This window comes from Schistocerca gregaria, chromosome 2 (assembly GCF_023897955.1).
Source record: "Schistocerca gregaria isolate iqSchGreg1 chromosome 2, iqSchGreg1.2, whole genome shotgun sequence".
In the NCBI taxonomy this organism is placed as follows: domain Eukaryota; kingdom Metazoa; phylum Arthropoda; class Insecta; order Orthoptera; family Acrididae; genus Schistocerca; species Schistocerca gregaria.
In genome coordinates this window covers 710,019,550-710,037,858 of record NC_064921.1, presented here as the reverse complement: position 1 = coordinate 710,037,858, position 18,309 = coordinate 710,019,550, and the positions used below count along the sequence as shown (strand labels likewise).

Below are 18,309 nucleotides of genomic sequence, written 5' to 3'. Positions count from 1 at the left end.
GGAATACATTTCAGTGCACCCAGGTCAACCTGTGAGGCCATTAGCCAGTCAACATGGTGATGAAGAAATGTTACTTTTAGTATTGGAACAAAGTACGACAGTTAGACACTGGACTCGCATTCCGGAGGACGACGGTTCAATCCCGCGTCCGGCCATCCTGATTTAGGTTTTCCGTGATTTCCCTAAATCGCTACTTCCTTCCCTGTCCTTCCCTAATCCGATGAGACAGATGACCTCGCTGCCTGGTCTCCTTCCCCAAAACAACCAACCAACCAAAGTACGACAAAGAAAGAGAACATGAGAGATTTCACATCATTGACAGCTGAAAGTCGGCGCCAGAAATACTCTTGGCTGTAGGCGACAGCCAGCAGCCAACATGTGAGTTCCCCCTCGCTCTCTCTTCTGGCTAGTCGCAGCGTTGCATACTGGCTTGTTTGTCAGCAGGTTTCACATGAACAAATCACCTTTGTTGAAGGGATAATTCTACCTGACACGTACGCCACAATTAATTTTACTTGTATATTGCACAACACACAAGTGAAAAACTGGAACTAAAATAAAAAAATGAAAGAACACTTATACTATACGGCCTGTAAAATAATAGATTTAAAAAATGAGTACGTAGCGCTGAGCAGGATCTCCACAGTCAGTCAGTGTTATCGGCCCCTGTGAAACCTTATCATAGCCTAGGAGGTAGCTATAATGTAATTACTACAGTACTTTGCAGACTCTTCTCAAATTCAATATGCTTTGCGTATGACACCTCGTACTGTCCAGACTAAGTGTAGAAAAACATTAGGTAAGGCCTACTCTATCTTTTGCACAGTGGGATATATTCAAGTTGGAGGCGCTGGTGCTGGCGGAGGTGATACCCACAGCGCACGAGGCTCTGCGACGGGTGGAGGGCGCGTCTTTCCGGCCGCTGGCGGCCACGTGTCTGCACCACGGAGCCAAACCCAGGGGTTTCCTCGTGCTCGACGACCTGGTGGCGGCCGGCTATCGACTGGCGGACGATGGTCGACTTCTCGACTACCAGCACTGCGAGATAGCGATGCGAGCCTACGCGCGCCTCCACGCCGGCACGGCCCACGTGCTCAGCAAGCGCCCCGACTACGGCGCTCAACTCGATATAGATTTCTTTTCTAGCGACGACATGCAGATTGTATTGCGGCCAATGATGCAATGTAATTTTTCTGCTGTCGCCGATTTCGTGAAAAGGGTTCCCGGCTATGAGCACTACGCGGACAAGTTTGCGGGACTCGCAGATAAATTGTTGCCTTTGATGGCCGAGGCGTTGAAGAAAAAAGTGCAAGATACTAAGCTTAAGGTGCTCGTTCATGGTGACTGCTGGAAGAACAACATGATGTTCAAGTACTCAGCAGGGGAGGCTGCTGATGTACGGTTAGTAGATTTTCAGGTATGTGTGTTGACTATTCAGTAACATGTTTGTTCTATGTGTCTTCTTGCCTACTTTATATGTTCTTCACCTATGCAGATGTTAAATTACCAGATATAAAAGCAATTTTCCTTACTGCATTTAACAATAACTCATGTGACATAGGTATGTTTCATATGGAATTTACACTCAAGAGCCAAAGAAACTGGTACACCTGCCTAATATCGTTTAGGGTCCCCGCAACTCGATGTGAGATGGACATGACAGATGTCTGCAATAGTTCTGGAGGGAACTGACACCATGGATCCTGCAGGGCTGTCCATAAATCCGAAAGAGTACGATGGAGTGAAGGTCGATCTGTTGTAGAATTTTAGAACATGTTTTTTGCTCGCGTATCATGTCATTTCTGGAAACCCAGAATCTACTCTGTAGGAATCAACATGGATTCCGGAAACAGCGATAGTGGGGGACCCAACTCGCTTTATTTGTTCATGAGATCCAGAAAATATTAGATACAGGCTCCCAGGTAGATGCCATTTTCTTTGACTTCCGGAAGGCGTTCGATGCAGTTCCGCACTGTCGCCTGATAAACAAAGTAAGACCCTACAGAGTATCAGACCACCCGTGTGGCTGAATTGAAGAGTTTTTAGCAAACAGAACGCAGCATGTTGTTCTCAATGGAGAGACGCCTACAGACGTTAAATTAACCTCTGGCGTACCACTGGGGAGTGTTACGGGACCACTGCTTTTCACAATATATATAAATGACCTAGTAGATAGTGTCGGAAGTTCCATGTGGCTTTTCGCGGATGATTCTGTAGCATACAGAGAAGTTGCAGCATTAGAAAATTGCAGTGAAATGCAGGAAGATCTGCAGCGGGTCGGCACTTGGTGCAGGGAGTGGCAACTGACCCTTAGCATAGACAAATCTAATGTATTGCGAATACATAGAAATAAGGGTGCTTTATTGTATGATTATATGATAGAGGAACAAAGACTGGTAGCAGTTACTTCTGTTTAATATCTGGGAGTAAGTGTACGGAACGATTTGAAGTGGAATGATCACATAAAATTAATTGTTGGTAAGGCGGGTGCCAGGTTGAGATTCATTGAGAGAGTCCTTAGAAAATGTAGTCCTTCAACAAAGGAGGTATCTTACAAAACACTCGTTCGACCTATATTTGAGTATTGCTCCTCAGTGTGTGATCCGTACCAGGTCGGGTTGACAGAGGAGATAGAGAAGATCTAAAGAAGAGCGGCGCGTTTCGTCACAGGGTTATTTGGTAAGCGTGATAGCGCTACAGAGATGTTTAGCAAACTCAAGTGGCAGACTCTGCAAGAGAGGCGATCTGCATCGCGGTGTAGTTTGCTGTACAAGTTTCGAGAGGGTGCGTTTCTGGATGAGGTATCGAATATATTGCTTCCCCCTACTTATACCTCCCGAGGAGGTCACGAATGTAAAATTAGAGAGATTCGAGCGCGCACGGAGGCTTTCCGGCAGTCGTTCTTCCCGCGAACCATACGCGACTGGAACATGAATAGCAGGTAATGACAGTGGCACGTTAAGTGCCCTCCGCCACACACCGTTGGGTGGCTTGCGGAGTATAAATGTAGATGTAGATGTAGGTCTCTTCTGAACAGCACTTTCCAAGGCATCTCAGATAAGCTCAATACTGTTCATGTGTAGGAAGTTTGGTGGCCAGAGGAAGTGTTTAAAACTCAGAAGTGTGTTCCTGGAGTCACTCTGCAGCAATTCTGGACGTGTAGGGTGTCGCATTGTCCTGCCCAAGTCCGTCGGAGTACACTATGGACATGAACGGATGCAGGTGATCAGACAGGATGCTCACGTACGTGTCGCCTGTCAGAGTCGTATCTAGACGTATCAGAGGTCCCATATCACTCCAATGGCACACGCCGCACACCATTACAGAGCCTCCACCAGCTTGAACATTCCCGTGCTGACATGCAGGGTCCATGAAAGCATGAGGTTGTCTCCATACTCGTACACGTCCATCCACTCGATACAATTTGAAACGAGGGTCGTTCGACCAGGCGACATGTTTCCAGTCATCAGCAGTCCATTGTCGGTGTTGATGGGCCCACGCGAGGCGTAAAGCTTCATGTCGTGCAGTCATCAAGGGTATACGAATGGCCTTCATTTTCGAAAGTCCATATCGATGATGTTTCGTTGAACGGTTCACACACTGATAATTGTTGATGGCCCAGCATTGAAATCTGCAGCAATTTTCGGAAGGGTTGCACTTCTGTCACGTTGAACGATTCTCTTCTGTCGTTGTTGTGCCGTTCTTGCAGGATCTTCTTCCGGCCGCAGCGGTGTCGGGGATTTGACATTTTACAGGATTCCTGATATTCAAGGTACACTCGTGAAATGGTTGTAGGGGAAAATCTCCACTTCATTGCTACCTCGGAGATTCTGTGTCCCATAGCTCATGCGCCGACCAGAACACACCGCTCAAACTCATTTAAATCTTAATAACCTGCCATTTTAGCAGTAGTAGCCGACCTAACAACTGCACCAGACACTTGTTGTCTTATGTAGACGTTGCCGACCGCAGGGCCATATTCTGCCCGTTTACATTTCTCTGTGCTTCAATACGCATGTCTATAGCAGTTTCTTTGGCGCTTCAGTGTACATCTTCATGTAAGCTGATCATTTTGTTATGTCTTCTCGACTCCATTCAGAGATGCTGTGCATAGAAGACGATTGTAGGTAAAAATTTCAAATTGCTCTAATTTTAACTTTATGATTTTAGTGTAGTCTGTGCTCTGAAACTCGAGATGTGTTAGAGACAATGCTCACAAATGATAGAAAAGTTATGCACCACTTCATACACAAGTAAGTTTAGGAAGCTACCATTCCTTTTGATCAGCTGACTAATAAGAAGTCAGAAATTCGGGTGTGAAGTCGCGTAAGTTGAGTTTCTTCTTCTAATAACGCTGCCCAAAGACTGACGCTGCAGCGCTCGCTCCACCGTTTTAAACTCAGCGGATCGCGTCACTGCATTTGCGGCCAGAGCTGTAGAGACGCCAGAGACTGAATACTGGGATGTCGATGTATTATTCTGAGCTGCACATGGAATCCGACGCTCTCTGTAATAAACTTACAAAGACGCCGCGACAGTGCCGTTCAGAGTGGATACATCGACATCCCAGCGCGGATCGACTGAGAAGCCACAGATATAATTCATGCACACTGTACTGCCCAAGGAGGTTAGAGAAGGTAGATATTTCACTTCTTATGTCGAGCACAGCCATCGATTGAAGTCAGGGACACCATCTTTTTGAGGTCAGGAAGTGAGTTTCTCGGTTAAATACTGACACTTAACCTCTTAGCTTTGGTACATCTAATAGGCAGTAATTTCTAAGTATGTATTTTGATACAGTACAAAGTACCACTGCAATGCAGTATGAATACTCACTCGACACCTTAAACATAATCAGCAGAAACAGTCACGTTAGCAGCGCAGGACATCGCACCGACCAATGTAGAGGCAGCTCTTGAACTACAGCAGGCAAAGGCCAATTTGACACTCCATGTGCCACAGGAAATAGCCAAAACAGAGCAAATACAGTTTCGAGTACTAACTCTCTATATTACTAACTCTCTATAAACAAAACAAAGAAACCAGTGCTTGTGCGTAAACAGAAGCGTGTCCATCCCAAACCAAAAATAACCACAACGACGTAGTTAGTGATAAAAATAAGCAGAAAACTAAAGGGAAAACGGAAGCACATAGCCTGTAGAGGAAAACACATCTGCTGCACAGACAAAAGAACACTTCAGCATGAGATTCAGCTTTGCTTCGTTTACATACAGAATTTTTTTCTGAAGATCAGATGATTCAAGATTCAACTTTCTGCTTTCCATGACCCAGACAGACACAAACGTGACACTGGGTCTCAACAGTGAATCAGAGCATACTAAGTTTTAGAACAGGAGTGACGACACACGCTACAAATTTTCTTTGAGTGTGGTTGCTATTCCTCCATAGACATTCAGACATCTCGCTGAAAATGCCCCGGCAGAGTTCAAGTCGTCCCAAAGGCCTTCAGGCATGATCCTCAGCCAACATTCGATGCATGAGATGCTACAAACTAAGATGTATATGCAATCCCGTGCTTCACGTAGAGTATTTCAATTGATGTAAACAGATTAATTACATCATATTGTGCTCCCATAATGTCCACAATATATCACTCTAAACATACCATGTCACTGCCGTGGCAGTCTTTTATGATACAACTTTTCTGGTGACTGGGCATGTAGCTACTATATGTTTTAATAATTTAAATAAAGTTTGGTTGCTGTGGTTCGTTTGGTTTTTTTATTCTGTCTTTCTTTTCTGTGACTGCCAGCTGAATTTTGAAGTTTCGTTGCACTAGTTGCTGGTAAACCTTTCGGGATGTAAAGTCACGGTCCAAGAAACTCTTCTGTTCCGCGTTTGCGCTGGACGTCCTCAGAGACGCTTCTCCACTGAGTCTTTCCGATTGTCAGGTCGGACGTCCGAAAGCGACATAAATACTATAGGAAACGGGGCGTGGTTAAAATAACACTTGATGAGCAAAGATAATCCTGGTCAGAGATAAAACTTAACTATCTATTGTCGTCTTGTCTGTTGCTTGGTCCCAAGATTCTCTTTTCCCTCAGTAACCATTTTTCTCGAAATCCTGCTTTAGATGTTTTATTTCAGCGTCCAGGTGTTTCGACGTGCATATCCGTTCGGCTCTATCGACAAGACTTTTAATGACACCTCTCTTGTTGTGGATGGTGATTGGAGTTTTTGTGTAAATATCTGTCCGCATGTGTTACATCCCAAATAACTTAATGTTCCAAACTTCCATCGGACAGTCTCATTACTAAAACATTCAAGAAAGATATTCTGTTATCATTTTTTGTTTCCATGGTGAACTGTATTTTTTGATTGATTTTATTTATGATCAAAGAATTCGACAAAAGCCTTTCTGCCATGGGACCAAACCATAATTGTGTCATCTACAAATCGGTACCAGCGTGATGGTTTATTATTTGCTTTACCCAGAGCCGACTGTTCGAATTTCTCCACAAAGAAATCAGCGATCGCAAGACCTAATGGGTTACCCATTGCTACAGCATAAAGCAGCTCATAAAATTCACTGTCCCACTGGAACTGACTCGAAGTAAGGCAATGTCTAAAAAGAGTAGTCAAATCAACTTCGTTACCTGGAATCATAGCGAATAAGGGCACTACGTCTAAATTACAATAATATTTTCATGATCCAGAATTAACTCTTCAGGTTTCTCAATAAAATGACGCGAGTCTTTTATATATGAGTCAGTTTTTCCAGTACATGGTTTTAAACTAGTTGCCAGATATCTTACTATTTCACTCCTAGGAGCATTGATGGCATTAACTATCGGTCTCAAAGGAAAATCTGTTTTATGAATTTTGGGTGCACCATACAGTCTAGGACACATAGCTTCACTCTTCAACAAAGCTATTCCGTGTACGTGTGGTAAATTTTATATTGGAACTACCAAGAGGACCGTAAATACACGGCTAGTCTTTGCCGACTAGGAAAGATAGAGAAATCAGCTGTAGCAGAGTATGCTCTTCAGTCAGGAAACCACGAAGTGAAGTTCTCTGAAACAGAAATTTCATCTACGTCAACTTATTATCCACGACTATGTAGAGAAACCACTGAAATTTATAAGAATCAGGATATTTTTAATAGGAAAGAGGAGACAATAAAACTTAGCGACATATGGACAGTAGCTCTGCAGAATCGCTAGACAGTTTTTATTTTTTGATAAGACGACAATTAATAGTAAAGTTTTATCTTTGACAAGGATTGTCTCCGCTCATCACGTGTTACTTTGACCGCACCCCTTTTCCTACAGTATTTATGTGGCTCTCGGACGTCCGACCGGTCAGTGGTGAAGCGTCTCTGAGGATGTCAGGGGCAGACGTGGACGAAACGTCAGGAGCAGAAGAGTGTCTTGGACCGCGACTTTACATCCCGAAAGGTTTACCAGCAGCTATCTCATCCGGTCATGAAAGCTTTCATTTCCTTGCAGTGTTAGAAGATGTTTTTTGTTGTTCAGTCTCATTAATCTGTTCTTATTGCGGTTGGTATTGTTGTCAGCGTTGTGATGCAAATGTTAAGTGGCTGGTCCTGTATTTCTATGCTCCTTTATGTCCTTTAAGGGGCAACAAATCAATTGCAACACCTGATAGAAACAGTTTTGCAAAAGTGTTATAAGTACAATTTAAAAAAATATATATGTAAATAAAATTTAGAAAAATATTTATCTGCCATGGTCCACTTACAAGAAGTCACAAAATGTGTGGTGCATCTCCTCCCTTATTTCTGAGCAGTTACGAAGAATATAGTTTTGACATAACTTACACAACGAGAAATGAAAGATAGAGGCGTCCAGTCCAAGACCCCAGTAGTCGTAGGATTTTGCTGAACAGGGTGTGATGGGGAAGATATGTCCACGCTCGAGAGCATCAAGAAAACATTATTCACAATGAAACATTTATTAATCAGAAATACAGGATTGTCTTTCCCAGGTGGTGGCAGCTCAGTCGGGCTAGCGTTGTGATTCATGGAAAAAGATAGGTCCAATTATTCGTCTTGCTCTAATTGCAAACCACACTCTTGTTTTCACATCATGCAGAGGTTGTTGATGTAATTCATGAGGATTTTCAGAGCTCTAACGTAGATTGTTCTTAGAATTTACGTATCATGACAAATGCAGCCGTGCTTCATCAGAAAAAAAGCATCTCAGATCAATTTCCCCAACGTGCACAGACTGTAACAGCCGGTTGAAATAACGACATCGAGCAACACTATGCGAGTTCCTCAGTTGACGCACTACCGTTATTTTATAACGTTTCAATTTCATTTTGTGGACAGCTCGGTGAGCAGATGCTATTGACTCATCAATCTGAAGTGCCAAACGGTGCCGATATTTTCTCGGAATTCTTTCCAAGGCCTCCCCTTTCTCGTCTAATTTATTTTCGGTTAAAACACTAGGTTCTCTAGGCCTTCGTTTGTATAACACATATCCAGACTCTTGAAACTTCTTCACTAATCTGCGTATCGTCGAATCATTGGGGACATGCACACCGGGGAATTCAAGTCGACATTCGATATACGAGTCTGTTTTTGCATAGTTCAGCACAAGAGACACTCGTTGAGCCTTCGTGTGCACCATACTGAATGGAAATTCGACAGGAAGCTCAAAACAAAACACCCGAACACTCAGTCGCACAGTATAGAAGAACGTGCATTGTATTTCTGTCTGATCACCGGCCTAGCGATATACGGGCAGGGAAAGCTCTGGACTGGGCGCAATTACAATAATGACGTCTAACAGCAATATTAGAAGCTATTAAACTTGACAAAAAAACTCAAAAGAAAGCAACAGTACCCTGAGTCGCACAGCTTAGGGGGCATGCGAAAGTACTAGTGTAGGAGAACTATGCATAACGACAACTGGCGGACAGCGGCAACAGCCGGCAAACGCGCCACACGACCTGCAGACCCCTCCCGGGCGTCTTTCGTGGGACATCTTTTACTATATAATGCCATCATATATATATAGCAGGCCGCAACATGTCATATGCAACATCTGATAGAAACAGCGTTGCAAAAGTGTAATAAGTACAAAATTTTAAAAAATATAATCAGGGTGGTCCATGAAGATATGCAAATATTTTAATATGTTGTTCTACAAGTAAAACTAAAGAAAGAAGTTCGTATAAACATAGGTGTGCAAATGTTTACTTACTGAGCTACGGCTAATAAAAGATTTTGCCTGAAATTTAGCAACTTCGTTAATATGAAGCCTTCGCAAAACTGTATGGGGTTAAAGTAAAACACGATTTCCATTTATTTTGTTATTATTGGTCTGGTGAATCTAATATCTGCAGTAGTTTTCCAGAACATCCAGAGAAGCAAAGATTATTATACAGGTAAATTTGTTTACTTTCCATTAAGAATGTAGAAATGTTTATGTCATTGCTATCAACCGTTAGTGAGTTGTTTCAGTCGTTTCCTAACCTTGAAACGAGTTAGTTTTCTGCATCATTCAGTGAACGAACATAATAACAAAAGTGTATTTAAGTGAAACCGCATAGTAACTGTTGTAGCTAGTAGATTATGTATTAAATACAGATGCCTTTCAAATTCAAGACAGAGGAATACGCCGACATGGTGTTTATTTAGGGCAAATGTGATGGTAATGCTATGGCTGCAGCTAAAGAACATCGCAAACGTTACCCAACTCGGAGAATTCCGAGTGCACGAACCATTAGCGGAGTATTTCTAGTGTTATGGGGTACAGGTTCTTCCCTGGCGTTCATAATCAGCACAAGCGCTCGATACGTGAAGACTATGATGAGAATACTATGGATGCTGTTCAACGTAGCCAGGGTACCAGTACACGACGTACCTGTCAGCGATTAGGCTTTCACAATCTAAGGTATGGCGTACACTGAAGTACAGTAAGCTGTATCCTTACCACAAACAAAAAGTGCATCATTTACATGCAGGAGATCCTGCCCTTCGCTTGGAGTTGTGCCACTGGTTAAATACTATTAGGCAGTACATTTTATTTACTGATGAGGCACGGTTTACTCGAGATGGTATAAACAGTTTACATAACGAGCACTTATGGTCTGAAGCAAATCCACATTCAACAGTGCAACGCAATTTCCAGCAACGATTTAGCATAAACGTGTGGTGTGGTATAATCAACAGACACTTTACTGGACCATTCATTTTCCCAGGATGTCTAACTGGAGAGACGTTCTTACAATTCCTTCAAGAAGAAATGCACCGCTTGCTCGAAGATGTTCCATTTGCTATGCGATTGCAAATGTATTTTCAACATGACGGTGCGCCTCCACAATTCACCAACGCCGTTACTACACGATTAAGTGAACACTTTAGGTAGAAATTGATTGGTCCGGCAGTACATGTCTGTGGCCACCCAGATCGCCAGATTTAACACCAATGCATTTTTGTGTACGGGGATGGATAAAAACGTAGTTTATGAGAACAAAGTCAATACACGTGAGGCATTACTTTCTCGCATTATGAGTTCAACAGACGAAATTAAGAACAACCTTGTGAAACTGAAACGAGCAACAAAATCTGTCCATACACTTGTAGCTAAATGCATTAAACTCGATGGATACATTTTTGAACATTTATTGTGAATGTATTGTGAAATTGTATGTACACGGTACATCTTCTTTAACATTAAGCTTTATTTTTTACAGTTTAACATGAATTCACGTGTGCTATGATATTAATAAAAGCAGATTATCTGACACACTCATACAGTTTCAGTTAACGTTATTACCATCTTTTTTTAAAATTAAATTCTCTACAACTTCTGTTGAAAACTTTGTGCAGTTGTCTGGAATTTAAAAATAAATTAAAAATTTTACCAAATTAAGTCTCTGTTTATCTGGATGTTCTGGAAAACTATTTCAGATACACAACTGAGACATGTTTTATTAGAGTCACCACATCAAGAACAACAAAATAAATAGTAATTGTGGTTTACTGCAACCTCGTACACTTTTGCGATGGCTTCGTATTAGCGAAGTTGCTAAATTTCAGGTAAAATCTTTTATTAGCCATAACTCCATAACTAAACACTTGCGGACCTATGTTTATTTGATCTTTTTTCTTTAGTTTCATTTGTAAAATAACGTATTAAAAATAAGGGAGGTGATGCAGCACACATACTGTATATAATTGGTGTGTTTTCTTCGATATTAGTTATTGGGAGCTCCAACGTTAGGCGGGTGATGGATCCCCTTAGGGAAATAGCGGAAAGGTTGGGGAAGAAGGCCAGTGTTCACTCTGTCTGCTTGCCGGAGGGTCTCATCCGAGATGTGGAGGAGGCCCTACCGGCGGCGATAGAGAGCACTGGGTGCACCCGGCTGCAAATTGTTGCTCATGTCGGCACCAATGACTCCTGCCGTCTGGGTTCAGAGGTCATTCTCAGTTCGTACAGGCGGTTGGCGGAGTTGGTGAAGGCGGAAAGCCTCGCTCGCGGGGTGGAATCAGAGCTAACTATTTGTAGTATCGTTCCCAGAAGCGATCGCGGTCCTCTGGTTTGGAGCCGAGTGGAAGGCTTAAACCAGAGGCTCAGACGATTCTGAAGAGAGCTGGGGTGCAAATTTCTCGACCTCCGCTATCGAGTGGAGAAATGTAGGATCCCCCTGAATAGGTCAGGCGTGCACTACACGCCGGAAGCGGCTACGAGGGTAGCGGAGTACGTGTGGAGTGCACATGGGGTTTTTTTAGGTTAGAGAATTCCCTCCCTAGGCCCGACAAGACGCATCCTGAGACGCGGCAAGGCAGAGGTAGGCAAAATGCAACAGGGAATAACAATATTAATGTGCTAATAGTAAACTGCAGAAGCGTCTATAGAAAGGTGCCAGAACTGCTCTCATTAATAAACGGTCACAACGCCCATATAGTACTAGGGACATAAAGTTGGCTGAAACCACATGTAAACAGTAATGAAATCCTAAACTCAGATTGGAATGTATACCGCAGAGACAGGCTGGACAATGAAGGGGGAGGCGTGTTTGTAGCGATAATAAGTGCAATAGTATCGAAGGGAATTGACGGAGATTCGAATTGTGAAATGATTTGGGTGAAGGTCACGGTTAAAGCAGGCTCAGACATGGTAATTGGATGTCTCTATAGGCCCCCGGGCTCAGCAGCTGTTGTGGCTCAGCACTTGAAGAATAATTTGGAAAATATTTGGAGTAGATTTCCCCACCATGTTATAGTTCTGCGTGGAGATTTTAATTTGCCGGATGTAGACTGGCAGACTCAAACGTTCATAACGGGTGGCAGGGACAAAGAATCCAGTGAAATATTTTTAAGTGCTTTATCTGAAAACTACCTTGAGCAGTTAAAAAGAGAACCGACTCGTGGCGATAACATATTAGACCTTCTGGTGACAAACAGTCCCGAACTATTTGAATTAGTTAATGCAGAACAGGGAATCAGCTATCATAAAGCGGTTACTGCATCGATGATTTCAGCCGTAAATAGAAACATTAAAAAAGGTAGGAAGATTTTTCTGTTTAGCAAAAGTGACAAAAAGCAGATTACAGAGTACCTGACGGCTCAACATAAAAGTTTTGTCTCAAGTACAGATAGTGTTGAGGATCAGTGGACAAAGTTCAAAACCACCGTACATTATGCGTTAGATGAGTATGTGCCAAGCAAGATCGTAAGAGATGGGAAAGAGCCACCATGGTACAACAACCGAGTTAGAAAACTGCTGCGGAAGCAAAGGGAACTTCACAGCAAACATAAACATCGCCAAAGCCTTCCAGAGAAACAAAAATTACGCGAAGCGAAATGTAGTGTGAGGAGGGCTATGCGAGAGGCTTTCAATGAATTCGAAAGTAAAGTTCTATATAGTGACTTGGCAGAAAATACTAAGAAAGTTTGGTCCTATGTCAAAGCGTTAGGTGGATCAAAACAAAATGTCCAGACACTCTGTGGCCAAAATGGTACTGAAACAGAGGATGACAGACTAAAGGCCGAAATACTAAATGTCTTCTTCCAGAGCTGTTTCACAGAGGAAGACTGCACTGTGCTTCCTTCTCTAGATTGTCGGACAGTTGACAAAATGGTAAATATCGAAATAGACGACAGAGAGATAGAGAAACAATTAAAATCGCTCAAAAGAGGAAAGGCCGTTGGTCCTGATGGGATACCACTTCGATTTTACACAGAGTACGCGAAGGAACTTGCCACCCCTCTTGCAGCGGTGTACCGTAGGTCTCTAGAAGAGCGAAGCGTTCCAAAGGATTGGAAAAGGGCACAGGTCATCCACGTTTTCAAGAAGGGACGTCGAACAGATGTGCAGAACAATAGACCTATATCTCTAACGTCGATAAGTTGTAGAATTTTGGAACACGTATTATGTTCGAGTATAATGTCTTTTCTGGAGACTATAAATCTACTCTGTAGGAATCAGCATGGGTTTCGAAAAAGACGGTCGTGTGAAACCCAGCTCGCAATATTCGTCCACGAGACTCAGAGGGCCTTAGACACGGGTTCACAGGTAGATGCCGTGTTTCTTGACTTCCGCAAGGCGTTTGACACAGTTCCCCACAGTCGTTTAATGAACAAAGTAAGAGCATACGGACTATCAGGTCAATTGTGTGATTGGATGGAGGAGTTCCTAGATAACAGAACGCAGCATGTCATTCTCAATGGAGAGAAGTCTTCTGAAGTAAGAGTGATTTCAGGTGTGCCGCAGGGGAGTGTCATAGGACCGTTGCTATTCACAATATATATAAATGACCTGGTGGATGACATCGGAGGTTCACTGAGGCTTTTTGCAGATGATGCTGTGGTGTATCGAGAGGTTGCAACAATGGAAAATTGTACTGAAATGCAGGAGGATCTGCAGCGAATTGACGCATGGTGCACGGAATGGCAATTGAATCTCAATGTAGACAAGTGTAATGTGATGCGAATGCATAGAAAGATAGGTCCCTTATCATTTAGCTACAAAATAGCAGGTCAGCAACTGGAAGCAGTTAATTCCATAAATTATCTGGGAGTAGGCATTAGGAGTGATTTAAAATGGAATGATCATATAAAGTTGATCGTCGGTAAAGCACATGCCAGACTGAGATTCATTGGAAGAATCCTAAGAAAATGCAATCCGACAACAAAGGAAGTAGGTTACAGTACGCTTGTTCGCCCACTGCTTGAATATTGCTCAGCAGTGTGGGATCCGCACCAGATAGGGTTGATAGAAGAGATAGAGAAGATACAATGGAGAGCACCGCGCTTCGTTACAGGATCATTTAGTAATCGCGAAAGCGTTACGGAGATGATAGATAAACTCCAGTGGAAGACTCTGCAGGAGAGACGCTCAGTAGCCCGGTACGGGCTTTTGTTAAAGTTTCGAGAACATACCTTCACCGAAGAGTCAAGCAGTATGTTGCTCCCTCCTACGTATATCTCGCGAAGAGACCATGAGGATAAAATCAGAGAGATTAGAGCCCACACAGAAGCATACCGACAATCCTTCTTTCCACGTACATTACGAGACTGGAATAGAAGGTAGAACCGATAGAGGTACTCAGGCTACCCTCCGCCACACGCCGTCAGGTGGCTTGCGGAGTATGGATGTAGATGTAGATATAGATTCTGTTTTTGTATAGTTCACCACAAGAAACACTCGTTGATCCTTCGTGTATACCATACTGAAAGGAAACTCGACAGGAAGCTCAAAACAAAACACCCGAACACTCAGTCGTACAGTGTAGAACACATGTGCACGGTGTTTCTGTCTAAGGACCAGGCGCAGCGACATAAGGGCAGTGAAAGCCCTGGGTGCAGTTACGATAATGACGTCTAGCAACAATATCTGAAGCGACTAAACCTGCCAAAAAACTCAAAAGCAAAAAGTGGTACTCTCAGTCGCAAAGTTTAGGGAGCATGCGCCAATTATTGGTGTTGGAGAACTACGCATAGCGACAACCGACAGAGGCAGCGGAAACAGCCGGCAAGCGCCCCACATGACCCCTCAACCCTCCCGGGCGTTTTTCGTGGGACACCCTGCACTATATAAGCCATTTATATATTTTCAGGCTACTCAAGATACATCATAAATACAAGAATCGAAATGCGATTGCCAAAAAACAAGCTGCTTTACATTTAGTTGCAAAGATACTACCTACCTTAATGAATTTTGAAAGATCTAGGGAACGATGGAAAACGGAAATCATGGCGTTTTCTTTGTTTTTTATAATTATACACATTGTTTTTCCTACCTTTTTCGATTCACTCTGACTTGGTATCAAACGCTGTCACACACAGAAAAGAGATTTAGAAAAATCACTCACTGAAAAATGCAATGTTAGTGTCGCCGTTATTTGATTACTGTGTTGTGTGTGTGTTTGTGTGTGTTTGTGTGTGTGTGTGTGTGTGTGACGGAAAGAGGGGCGGGAGCTGAGAAGCAAGGTTTGTGGATGGCAATACCTGTTTTCTTTGAGGAAGTGCCTTTGTATAATTAATTAAGCATTGCAGAGAGTTTTTTATTACGTAGCGTTATGTATTTCTGCTAACTTCCTTTCCTTGTTTAGTAGTTCAGAGTGTAGGAATTCTCCTCTCTTGTAAGTTTTTGCTGGAGGAAGGTGAAGTTTTAAAAGCTCAAATTAAATTCCCAAAGATGGAGTATAACAGTCAAATGGAGCTTTCAGGATCAGCAAGATATGAAATGAGTGATTTGCTATGAACTTCCTGTGAAACAAGTAAATATACCCGACATCAGGTTGCACCCCCCGAGGAGATAGCACGCACATGTTGTGTAACAAGGCTTCTAGGTTTGATGACGGTCATGGTTTGGCAGTAAGAGAGTCCACAAGGTTCTTCATGTATGCCATATCCAGCTGAGGCCACTCATTGGTGATTTAATCCCATATACCTGCTAAGCTGTGGGGGCGTTGATTGCTATATTTCATCTGCTGATCCAGATAATCTCAGTAATATGAATGGGATTAACACCGGGTGAGTTAGCGTTCCAGCCGAGATTTGATAGGATGCTGGAGAGTTTATTGAGCCAAAATCGTATGTCTGTAGCCCAGTGAACATAGTTGTTCTAATCTTGGAGGACGGAAGTGTACACAGCAAACTCATCATGAATCTGTCGAAGGCAGAGGGACACTTCTTCTCTAAGAGTGTTAGAATAAAGATCCTGGCTAAAATTCAGATAACCTGAGTGGACTAGCCAAGTCACTGTTCTTAAACCACCCTCGAAAGATCATAGAACCACCTCCAGCCTGAATAGAACGTTCCACACACTCGAGCTTAAGCCCTTTACTGGCTCGTTAGTTCACTAACGCCTCGCATCATTTGAAAAGAGACAAAATCGAGGTTCGTCGGTCCACATACACATTTCCAGTCCAATACTGTCCAGTTTCTGTGTTGTTTGACCAACTGAACTCGTGCAGCTTTATGTGGTGATGTGAGCAATGGGCTTTTGCGAGGTTCCTGACTTTAGATGTCCATTGAATGGAGTTACCTTCACAACGTTCGTTCAGAAACTGGCAGGGATCAACCTGCAGTCATTCGCGGCAGTAATTCCTGTCAGGTACGAAACTGACAACAAACGACAAGGCGTTACAACACCCTCTGGTTCCTGACTGTCAGGATCTATTTTACGACCACTGTTCATCCACCATTTGGCATCACCATAAATGACATACGATTCCTTATAGCCAAATTGGACATACAATAAATACAGCAATAAATTGGGACATTTGATTCACACTGTGATCATCGGCACATCCAAAAACGTAAGCTTCTTTCTACCATTCTGTCACGTTTCCACATCCTTTCATCTTACTTCACTGATACCATCCAACAGATTAAACATGTGCAGCGCTTCAGTGCCATGACTGGCGTTAGACGTGCAGGTTGTAAGCTACCGATCAGTTATCGACCTTAATGACAGTGAAAAATTAAACCGCATGTACCTAATGGAAATTTGGGAAAAGCAATTGTCACCTAAGTTAATCTGTCGGTAAAGAGGGAGGAAGGGTTACATCTAAATGAAAGCAAAATGCAAATGAAATTGGTGGAAATTAATTTTGAAAAAGGGTAAAGTTAATAAAGAAAGTATATGTGCGGTCGTTACGTTAACATTAAACTGGCGTTAATTAGATATTTGAGATATGGGAAAAATTACGGTCGCCAGTTCTATGGACAACTATTATAATAACTGAAAAAGAAAGTTTAATGGACATATAATTAGCACTAAAAGCGTGGCAACTGAAGGTTGACACGTCTTGTGTGAAAACTGAATGTTTGTCAGAAATAATAAATTTCGCTACACTCTGACTTAATTAAGCAAAAGAATTAATAAAACCAGAAAACTGAAAGTCAATTTAGTGACTGAAATTAATAGTGAACTTTGTTTCTGAAGCACTACGGAATTAAATAAAATAAGGTTAGTCTTGGGCTACCTCAACAATCATCTCAAAAGCAACTTGAATATACGCAATTTAGAACTAAGAGATTTAATTTGAACTTGAATTAAATGATTTTGAACAATTAACAATAGTAAAATTTAGTACGTACCAAGCTGAGCTGCAGTCACAGGTAAGCTAAAATATGGTAATAAAACTCGCACTCTTAATTTGTGCTTGTGTAATCTAAATACAGTTCTGTTTGTTTATTGTAGCCAGCTATGAATACTTTAACTGAACTTTGAAATTAAAGCAGTGAAATGGAATGATATTACTTTAATGCTGGCGTTTGAATTTCAACGACACTCGGGTTCATTTCGGAAAAGGAAGGGATCCTGCTTGGTAATGCAATTGGAACAATGAGTAGCAAAGGCTCATGCTAAGTTTCTATATTTTAGTGATGCAAATGGAACAGTTTGAAAAGCTGAGGTCTGCCATACAGTTCTAAAACTTTACGTACTTTCAGTCTTCCTTGTTGGTTGATTGAAGGCTAGAAGTCATCGATCGAGGAGGTGGCGACAATCACTTATTGCCGGCCGTCGCTGTTGCAGAAGCTGGATGTTGGCGCGCCTTCTTCTCGACACGGTCACCAGGTGAAACGGGCTCTTGATGTGTACCAGCTAATGTTTCCCGTCCGCAACACCGTGCCAGAAATTATCATAGCAAGTCGAGCGCAATGACATGCTGCCAAACCCCCGAAAGCGCAGCAACTCGCGGGAGCGTCACTCAACACACCTACTCCAGCCAGCCTCTGCTCTGCCCGCGCTCCACGCGGCAGAGTTAACACTCCCAAAGATCCTAAACACTTTGGTTCTCCACACGATCTATTGATGTAATCGTTCGATGGCATAGTTTTCCCTAGGCAAGACCCAG

At 42.7% G+C, this 18,309-nt stretch overlaps 1 protein-coding gene across 1 annotated transcript in view; it reads left to right on the top strand.

Annotated features, from left to right (window-relative positions):
* The window catches only part of LOC126334825 (uncharacterized), an 83,161-nt gene that overhangs the window by 62,997 nt on the left and 1,855 nt on the right, over positions 1-18,309 (top strand). Inside the window, exon 3 of the mRNA XM_049997484.1 lies at positions 827-1,417. Within this exon, the coding sequence (XP_049853441.1) occupies positions 827-1,417 (591 nt within the window). The remainder of the gene's footprint in view (positions 1-826; positions 1,418-18,309) is intronic.